Raw genomic sequence first — 10,730 nt, 5'->3', positions numbered from 1 at the left:
CAAAATTTAAGTACACCTTAAATGCTAGAACATGTCTTGTCTTGTTATGTCAAAGAAGACGAATACCATTTTGTATTAGACTGCAATATGCTTATAATTATCTAAGGAAACTCATGACACCTGCATATTGCTGAAAACGTACAAATGTGTTAAAGCCTTTGCATAAAGAAAAGAAAGTTTAAACAGCCTTTGCGACAAGAAACAGAAATGGTGTCGACTCCAGGACTGTATCGAATTAGGACAGACGGTGATAAAAATATCGGTCGAATCCTGACTCGCAATAAAAAAGATAATATTTAGTGTTCAATCATTTTAATATGTGAGTACTTTTGACTGCCATTTTTTTCTTTGAAATTTACTCAGGGAGGAAAAGGAGTTTTTTATGTTGTTGTTGTGTGTTTTTTTTAGTAAATACCATAGTGTGACGAGCTTTTTCAACAACTGAGAATTTTTCCGCGGAAAAAGTTCCTTTCTGTTATCTAGTAAAGCCTACAGTAGTTGCTTCCCTTTATAATAAAACCCCATTTGCACTATAATACTAAAACTTCCGGGTTGTAAATCGTGACTAAATTGAGAAGTGATTTATGATGAGGAATTTAATGTTACACATGGAGTAAGCAACTGACTGGTATTGATTTATCATCTCGTAAGCTACTGCAGTTTGATCTGGTAAGTTATGTTGCATTATGATCAAATTTTAATATGAATTAGATCTAACAGATAAAAAAAGAAAGAAAAACAAACTGTGCCTGGCCTCTTAGAAATAATTATTATTATGGTAAATAAAAATGATTTAGTTAGAATCAAGTTGCTGAAACAGTTAAGTGATGAATTTATTCTGTATTGTTGTATAGTATTATTTGTTAAAAAAGTCATGATGGCTGATTGATGACATGTCAATTATAAATGATGAAAACAAATCGATAGTGAAAATTACCCCCCCCCCTCTCCCCATACATCTGTATTATTGTACACAATTTACAAATTGTTAGAATAAGTGATTGTAATTCTGTGTTGATAAATGAAGTGTCAAAACTTTTTTTGTTAAATACATTGAATACTTTAACTAAAAGACCCTACCCATTCCTAAAAAAGATAAATGAAAAAATAAATAAACTATTATAAAGCCCTATTAAAAATATTAAAAAACAAAACAACATAAACCTGACAGTAGCCAGATAAAATATATCCTGGATTCCCGCCCTTTTCTCAACAGGACTATATACTTTGTAACTTGACATGTTCTTTTTTCACAATTGATAGATTTTAAGCAGTTTTAAAGTGTGTTTTTAACAAGGGCAAACTTTAGATCACTGGCTGAATAAAATTCACAAAATCAAGAGGTAATTTTCTTAACTTTTCATCTTACATTTGAATCTCTTTTATAATTAGTCTACACCTAAGCTATATTCATACTTTCACTTTTATGTGTACCTGGGGATTACTGTATAGAGTGTGCATGTGTGGGTTTTTAAGGGATGTCATAAATTAATAATCAAGGGCTCTAGCTCTCTCTCTCTCTCTGTTTTGGGGCACTAGTATTGTATCTGCACTTGGGGGGATTTTACAGCATTTTCCCTTGTAGAGGGAATTTTAGGCCATTTTTTGCTGCATGTAAAGTACTCATGTTGTTATTATTTACATATTTTATTTTTCAAATCACAAATTTAAGGGTTTCCTGCTTCTATCAGCAAATACATGCAGTTAAAATTATAAAAAAAATGTTTAAGGGGAATTCCTTGTTTTAAAAATAGGGGAACAATATAAACAATTTTTAGAAGGGAATGGTGCCCAATTTTAGCATAAAATCTGAGAATTGAGAGCCCTGTAATCCATTTGCAGAGGTAGTTTTAGAAAGGTAACCTTATTGAAATAAACATCTCATAATTTGATGAAAAAGTAGCTGAAGTTATAAGTTATTATCTACTGTAATTGTAACATATCTGACAGCCTTAAATAAAAGCAAATTGGAATTAATTATTTCTTTAAAATCTTGTCCTTCTTCAAAGTGTATGTTCAAGATTTTTTTATAATTTTACATTAGGCATGCACAAAAGAGCTATCATGCAATGATGGAACCAATTTAAGTTTAAAATTACTAATTTTTAAAATCATAAATTTAAGATGAGGATAGATAAGTGGTTTGAAAGAAAAATACTATGTGTGTTACAGTAGTTGTAGACAATACATTAAGTATATAAAGGTAGATATAAGTTACTCTTGATTACTACCTTAAGTGTATGATTATTTGATATTCTGATACTAATATTCTTGTATTATTGTTCAGGACCAGTCATTTAGTGTGATATTGCAGTATGGCAAAAGAGGAGTCGTTAGACTGGAAAGAGCAGTATGAGGAGACACTGACAAAATTAAAACAACTAGAGGTTGAACAGAAAGATGGTAAGTTTATTTATTTGTATTTAATCCTCAGAAATATCAAATATAAATATGAGCCACACTAGTGACTTGAAAATTAGATGAATTCTATGAATATTAATATATAATTTGCACTTAAAACTTAGTTGAATTCTGTAAATATTGGGTATCTAATTTGTACTTAAAACTTTAATAGTTGAATTCTGTAAATTTACGTATATAATTTTCGGTGAAACTAAACACCATTCAAAGAAAAAAGGCATCAACTTAGTGCAATAATGGGTTAAGGCCTATACAAATTTAATAGGAGTAAACCCGTTACTGCACTAAGGTTAGGGTAGGTAGAAGAAATGAAACTTGAGATTTGTAATTCTGAGATTTTTGTCTTGTCCTTATAGACACTATATGACTGTTTCAACTTTCATGGTACTAACTGGTGCTGATTGAAGAGTTCATAAAGTAAATTAACAAAAAAACTTCCAAGCTGGTTGATACTGGTTATTCAAGAAACAAAAATGATACGGAATATTGATAGAATTTTTTGTTCTTTTTGGAAAGCTAATCAATATTGAGTGACCATTTATTATGCTGCCATTTAATTATGTATCATTGAATGATATGTTTAAACTTTAACGATATTGACATGGTTAAAACAATAAGACTACAAACACGGAAACTTGTCTTTTCTTATAAATTCTACTAACAATACTTTTATTAATGATAAGTATGAATAGTGTATGTTTCCACAAGGAAATTAATAACCTTGTTTTCAACATTCGTGTAGATATTTATTGATATTATTGAATTTTTTGGAAATTTATAACATGTTAACTTATACTTTTAAAGTGCTTTAATGTAAAATTTAAAGTGAAAGTATCATAATATTAGAATGTTGAAAACCCTGTTAGATATTCAATTCAATACATCATTTGGCATTAAAGTAGGTTGGTCTGCAATTGAAACATTATTTATAAGTGTTGTAAATGTTGATAATTTAAAAAAAATCATAAATGTATCATTCAAATATTCTTATGAAATATTTCTGAAAAAAATGTTTATAGAGTTATAAAGTGATTTAATATGAATATAAAATATGATGCATAATAAAATTTTGTTGTAGAACAATTAAGTGTCCCTTAAGGGGAGAGGTGGCCTAGTGGTTAAGGTGTCTGCCTCTCAACCCAGAGATCATGGTTTCGAGCCCTACTCGGGTCACGACCATGTTTCTGACCTGAATAGGGAAATTAGCAAAATGATAACAGATAGTGTATGACTAGTTATTTCAAATCCTTGCTGTAAATAAAAACACATTAATAAGTTTTTTTGTCGGATGCAACTATATACCGTTTGAAAAAACATGACCTGAATAGGGAACGCAGCTTCCCATACATAGTTTATTCATTCTTTTTTTTAATAAGACATATTCAGTTAGAATTTCATATATTTCAATAAATTTCTGTGATTAGAAATATTTTACTCAAGGACGAGCATACTACATCTTTAATTGAATGGTTTGAGGTTTATAAATGTACATGAAAGAAAGAAACAAGATTTTATTGTAGGCATATAGATGTTAATGGTATTTTCATGTACTCTTAAAACATATAAACCACTCTTGTTTTACAAAAAGGAAGAGCTTTGATAAAGTATAACCTTTTTTAAAAATATTTTTTTGGGTTTGGATAAATAAGAGATTTTATAGGATTTGAATTTTCATGAAACGTAATTCTAAGTTTAAACCGTTTATTTATTCACTCATGAATATGTAACTGCTAGTGATGTTTTTTTGGAAGTATAAAATTTCAGTATATTTAATTTATAACTTGACATTTTACCTGTAGTTACAGTTATAAGTCTGTTATGTGTTTACTTTTAACTGTATTACACTCCCTTAATTGTTTTATGCATGTACGCTTCATAATGTAAGGCAAACATTTTTACATTTTTTTTAAATTTTACATATATGGTGCTTCTGATATCAAATCCTTAACCTGTTGAAATTTTATGTCCCTACTTTTTTATGTCCCCACTCTTTAATGTCCCAACTTTTTAAGAGGAGAGTGTACTGTAAAGGGGTTGCCCATCCATGATTAAACATTTGGGTTTTATGTAGCTATCTAGGAACAATAGAAAATAATTAATTTTTTTTTGATGTTGTGTATTGTCTCAGAGTTAATTATTACAAAAATAGTTTTATGTAGCTAAAAAGACCCATAAACTGATTAAAAATCTCGAGAAAGAATAAATCTTAGTTAACAGGTAGAGGTATCATGTAACTTAGTAAGGACATTGCATATGGCCAGTAGATGACCCCTATAGATTATTAGGTCAATAAGTTAACAGTCAGGTCACAATGACTCCAAATATAGAACCCTTGTCAGTTCAATAAGGGGTGATATATTTACTTAACTTGGTAGAGACATTCCCTGTGGCCAGTAGATAACCCCTATTGTTTGTAAGGTCAATAGGTCAAGGTCACACTGATTCTAAATATAAAACCCTTTTCTGATCAATCTCTGGAGAAGGAATAAGCAGAGATATATTTACCTATTAAAATTTGGTAGAGACATTTCCTGTGGCCAGTAGGTGATCCCTATTGATTTTGAGGTCATTCATTGAAAGGTCAAGGTCACAGTGGCACTTAAAAAGCTATATGTAAAAAATATCCTTTCTTGATCTTTAACTTAAGAATAAGAATAAGAATAAGCCTAAGTTTGTTAAATTTGATAGGGATATTGCCCCTCATCTGGTAGAAGACCCCTAATAATTTTGAGGTCATTAGATGATCATGATCTGATTTGTCTTTTCAATACCTAGAATTTTCTCAGTCATAGGTTTGTGAATTTTATTACTTATATTACAGCTTTTAACTTTAATATAATTATGTTACATATAATTATAACACTTGACCTTTATGAAATATACAGAAGTATGTAAATAATTCCACTGTGAAAGGCAATTGAAGTGGCAGCATCTGTGTCTACTGTCTTATAGATAGATTTGAGCCGCGTCATGACAAAACCAACATAGTGCTTTTGCGACCAGCATGGATCCAGACCAGCCTGCACATCCGTGCAGTCTGATCTGGATCCATGCTGTTCGTTATCAGTTTCTCTACTTGTTATAGCATTTGTAAGCAAACAGCATGGATCCTGATCAGACTGCTCGGATGCGCAGGCTTTCGCGGATGCGCAGGCTGGTCTGGATCCTGATGATGCTGGTCGCAAACGCAATTTACATTGGTTTTGTCGTGGCACGGCTCATTTAAAGTTGTCATGGATTTCCCCAGCTTTGTATTTGGAACAGTGCATTTTTAGTTTAGGGATTTCATTGTCAACAAATAAAATTTGAGTTACTAACAGTATAGAGCCTGGTCAGACTACATGGATGCGCCGGCTTGCGTCAGCTGTGGCTCTATTCAGGTGGCAAAGACTAATCACTTTTAGTACCAGTAGGGTATTTGAGTTAAAAGTAATATCCTTTCCAATTCACAGCTGTTTGACTGTTATAAATTAGTTAACAGGTGATATGCTTGTATTGCTTTAAATTTGTCAGGATCATGTTTTGTTTTGTACAAAACTTTTATAATGTTTGGCAAAGTATCTGTTACATAATTTGTATTATGAAACAACAGTGTTTTTGTGTGCATGTAGTGCTGACTTTTATTTCCAATTCCATTATTGTTATGGATGATAACTTAGTAAGTGACATTGAAATCTTTCATGCAGTTAAAATCAGTAAGTAATAATCCAGATGGCTTATAGAGTGTAAGAAGTACCACTTACATATGTAGTTGCCTGAAAAAAGAAGCACCAAGAATCTTCCTCCAGCTGTAATGCTGCATATTCACCATAATCACTTAAAGGCCCATTAAGTCTCAAAATGCTATATAATTTTTATTCCTCAAAAAGATTCAGTGGTTCTACTCAGGTGCTTGCTTGTGCATGAAATAATGCACTGAGGGGCATCTGAGGTCTTCCTTCACCAGTAAAGCTGGCAAGACGCCATATGATCTTTACTGTGTTGGTATCACGTAAAACCCAACCAAAAAAAATTTGAATTTTTCTCATGGTGACAAGAATCTCACATGGTCTAAATCTGTTATAACAACATTGTAAAACACATACTTCACCTTTCCACTGATTGAAAAATTTATTCATTTCTGACGTAATTTCGTGCCTTTTAATAAAACTTTATGGAAAAAAAATGAAACAATGAAATTAAATTGCAGACTTATTCTCTTCTTTATGTTTATAAAGGGTAGACTAAGAAGTGTCTGTAATAAGTGAAATATTTTGTATCTAAATTGAATGTTTAATCTTTGTTTATTAGATGTATATTTCCTATTATTAACTTAAAAGGATAATGTAGATTTTGTTTGTGAAAGTAAAAAGAAAGAATTTGTTGTAATAAGATGCATTCATATGAAACTTAAGAACAATGCTATTGAAAATAAATAATCTTTTTTATAAATACTGTATGAAATGAATGATAACAGGTATAACTTATTTTTAATTGATACAGACTGGTAAGTAAAGAATCTATATGAAACTTATATAACTATGTATGAAAATGTATGAAACTTATTACTATATATGAAAATGTATGAAACTTATTATTACATTCGGAAATTTATGGAACACATTTGAAACTGTATGAATCTTACTATTTCTTTTTATGAAAAAGTTTGAAACTTACTTTTACTTTATATGAAAATGTATGAAACTCACTTTTATTTTATATCAAAATGTATGAAACTTAATTTTTTTTTAATATAGAAATATATGAAACTTACTGTTTCTTTGAATTTACATATGAAAATGTCTGAAACTTACTTTTACTATAATTATGAAAATGTATGAAACATACTTTTACTGTATATGAAAATGTATGAAACTTACTTTTAATACATATGAAAATGTATGAAACTTACTTTTAATACATATGAAAATGTATGAAACTTACTTTCACTGTATATGAAAATGTATGAAACCCTTTCATACATTTAAAAATGTATGAAACTTACTTTTACTATATATGAAAATGTATGAAACTTACTTTTAATACATATGAAAATGTATGAAACTTACTTTTACTACATATGAAAATGTATGAAACTTACTTTTACTACATATGAAAATGTATGAAACTTACTTTTGCTATGTATGAAACTTACAAAAAAGTATAATTAATGTTATCAAATACACACCCTAAAAACTAACATCTTTGAGGTTTGTATGAAAAAAGTTATTGTTTAAATAAGGATGAAATAATAGAATAGTTGTGGTAAGGATTCACTGAAATCTCCATGTAAAAACAGGATATGGTCACCATTGATGTAAAATTGTCAGTTGTCTTTATGAAGAATTCATGAAGTCACACTTCATGTGTGTGGTAAACGATTTCTTTCCTTTAAACTCTCAAATGTTTCCAACTAGGGTATCAAATGGGATTGCTATTTTAGCTCACCTGAGCCTGTCGTGAGTAATTAGCCTGAAAGGGACTCAACTGTGTTTTTTTTTTAAATTATGGGACTGAATGTTCCATTTGATGTAGGTCTGTGTGCAAAATTTAAGATCATTCGTTCACTCTATTTTTTCGAGAATAATTCTAATTGTGAAAAATGACCCCAAATTTAAAAGCGTTGCAACGCTTTTCACTCAAATCAGGCTAAGAGTAGCACAAAAATACAATTTTCAATGTATTTCTGAGTGTAATTTCTATTTATCTTTGGCATATGATATCTTTTCTTTTAAAGTGCCCCACCCTTTCAAGGGTTTAAATTTTAATTACTTTAAAAAAAATTAAAACTTTTTTATGTCAAGTTTTTGTTTTTTTAATCAAAGCCCAAATTTTTTTACCATTTAAAGAAAATTGTTTGATAAAAACAATAATAACTACTTTTTAAAATATAGAAAAATAAATTTAAAAAATTAAATCTTTGTCATGCCTCTAAAGGGGCTAAAAATTTGGGAAAGGGAAAAACCCAACATGGCTTTGCGAACCTTAGATTACATATTTCCCAGGGTTTGAATGCTTGGAAAGCCACTTTAATATTTTATTCTATACTGAAAAAGATTGGTTTGGGAAAAAAAAAACCCCCTTAAAATGATATTCCTTCTCAACTCAGGAATTTTTTTAAATGAAAACTTTATAAAAAATAACCCTTGGGTTCTAATAAGAATTGCAAAAATTTTTTCTCCCCACTTTATTTGAATGGAAAGCGGCTAACTTTAATTGTCATTTTCCTCCCCATTTTTTAAAACAAAACCTTTGGGGTGAAATTTGAACTACTTTAAAAAAAATTGTTTCTAATGGGGATTTTGTATAAAAAAAAAAGAAAAGCCATGTGGTAAACCCTAATCAAGAAAATGGGAAAAAAAACTTTTAAACCAAGTTTATCAAACATTTATATTTAGATTTTAAACCTTTAACCATAAAATCCTTCGGTTTTCCCTGATTTGTTAGGTTAGTAATGCAGGACCCTCAGGGCTTTTTAGTTTTTGTTTATAAACCTCAATCTTTTCCTGATCATTGGAGACGATTGTGTTAGGATGTATATAATATATTATCAACTTCCTCATATTGAACTATTTTTAATAAATTCAGTGCTTAATCTATAAGGTATTTTTTGTTGCCATGACGAACAAATCATGGCAGATAAATAAAAAATTTAAGTGTAATTTACGATGACCGGGGACATCCTTCTCTTTTAAAATCCCCTTTTTTTTTTTATGCCATGTAACATTAATATAATTATTTTTTCCTTTGTCTCCTATTTATTCTTCTACAAGGTAATGGGGTTATTTAGGTTAAACTTGGTAGTTTGAAAGAGCATTCCAAGTTTGTTATTCCTATGTTACTTTCATTTCGAGTATTCCCTAAGTAAATAAACAGTGTTTAATTTCAATTCACTTTAAAAAATTAAAACTCCTTCAGTTTATCTTTTGGGAATTTATACTGCCCCCTTTAAAGGGTTTTCTTTTTATTCATTTTGAAATGTGTAAAGTTTTAAAATTTGAAAAGGGTTTTAAAAAAGTTTACATTTTGTTTTCTTTTAATTTGGGTTTTCAATTTTATATTTTATTTTTGAAAAAAAAATCAAAAAATCCAAATGAATATTGTTCAAAATTTCTATCTGTTTATCCCCAAATTTTTTTAAAAAAGAGTTTGGCAGAAATTTGATGTAATAGAAAAGGCCCAAATTTTACAAGAATCGTACATTTTTTTATTAGGGGGTTTAGGCCCAATGACCATTATAATACCCAATTTTTAAATTTTTGCTTTTCAACTAAAATTTTGAAAAATGAGGAAAATTTTTTTTGGTAAAAGTTTTTTTTAGCTTACCATAAAAAAAACACAATAGTTTGGTAAAGGTGTAAGCTTTACCATATAAAAGAACACAATACTTTGGTAAAGCTGTAAGCTATACCATATAAAAGAACACAATAGTTTGGTAAAGATGTAAGCTATACCATATAAAAGAACACATTAGTTTGGTAAAGGTGTAAGCTATACCATATAAAAGAACACAATAGTTTGGTAAAGGTGTAAGCTATACCATATAAAAGAACACAATAGTTCAGTAAAGGTGTAAGCTATACCATATAAAAGAACACAATACCTGTAGTTTGGTACAGATGTAAGCTATACCATATAAAAGAACACAATTAACTTTGGTAAAGATGTAAGCTATACCATATAAAGAACATAACAGTTCAGTAAAGGTGTAAGTTATACCATATAAAAGAACACAATTAAGTTTGGTAAAGGTGTAAGCTATACCATATAAAAGAACACAATTAAGTTTGGTAAAGATGTAAGGTATACCACATAAAAGAACACAGAGATTGAAAATTCCACTCATCAGCTCCTAATTATGATTGGATTTATAAGTTACTTGTCATGCAGGACGATTGACTCTAAAGATATTTTTTGATGCCTGGAACACAGTAGGTCGGTTAAGCCGTAAGCTATACCACATAAAAGAACACGATAGTTAGGTGAAGGCGTAAGTTGTACTACACGGAACATAGAAGTTTGGTTAAGGTGTAAGCTACATTGTATACCACATAAAAGAACACAGTAGTTAGGTGAAGGCGTAAGCTGTACCACAAGGAACATAGTAGTTTGGTTAAGATGTAAGCTACATTGTATACCACATGTTCGGTTAAGGTGTAAGCTTTACCACATAAAAAAACACAGTTTGGTTAAGGTATAAACTATATGACACACATTTTTATAATAAAGAACACATTATTTCACAACTGTCTTAAATGCACATCAGGTTGTCTATCCCACATGAGATCGCAAAAAAAAAGAATGTTATTTTGGCATATTGAGAGTTTAAT

General features: G+C 29.7%; 1 protein-coding gene across 1 annotated transcript in view; it reads left to right on the top strand.

Moving 5' to 3' along the window:
- Positions 1-526: 526 nt before the first annotated feature.
- Positions 527-10,730, top strand: part of LOC132740827 (shootin-1-like) — a 28,750-nt gene continuing 18,546 nt past the window's right edge. The window contains exons 1-2 of the mRNA XM_060728843.1: positions 527-669; positions 2,288-2,403. Of these exons, the coding sequence (XP_060584826.1) occupies positions 2,316-2,403 (88 nt within the window). The 5' untranslated portion in view covers positions 527-669; positions 2,288-2,315. The remainder of the gene's footprint in view (positions 670-2,287; positions 2,404-10,730) is intronic.

Source organism: Ruditapes philippinarum, unplaced genomic scaffold (genome assembly GCF_026571515.1).
Source record: "Ruditapes philippinarum isolate M1 unplaced genomic scaffold, ASM2657151v2 ctg230_1_1_1_1, whole genome shotgun sequence".
In the NCBI taxonomy this organism is placed as follows: domain Eukaryota; kingdom Metazoa; phylum Mollusca; class Bivalvia; order Venerida; family Veneridae; genus Ruditapes; species Ruditapes philippinarum.
Note: the sequence above shows the minus strand (reverse complement) of the source record. Positions and strands in the feature narration are given on the sequence as shown.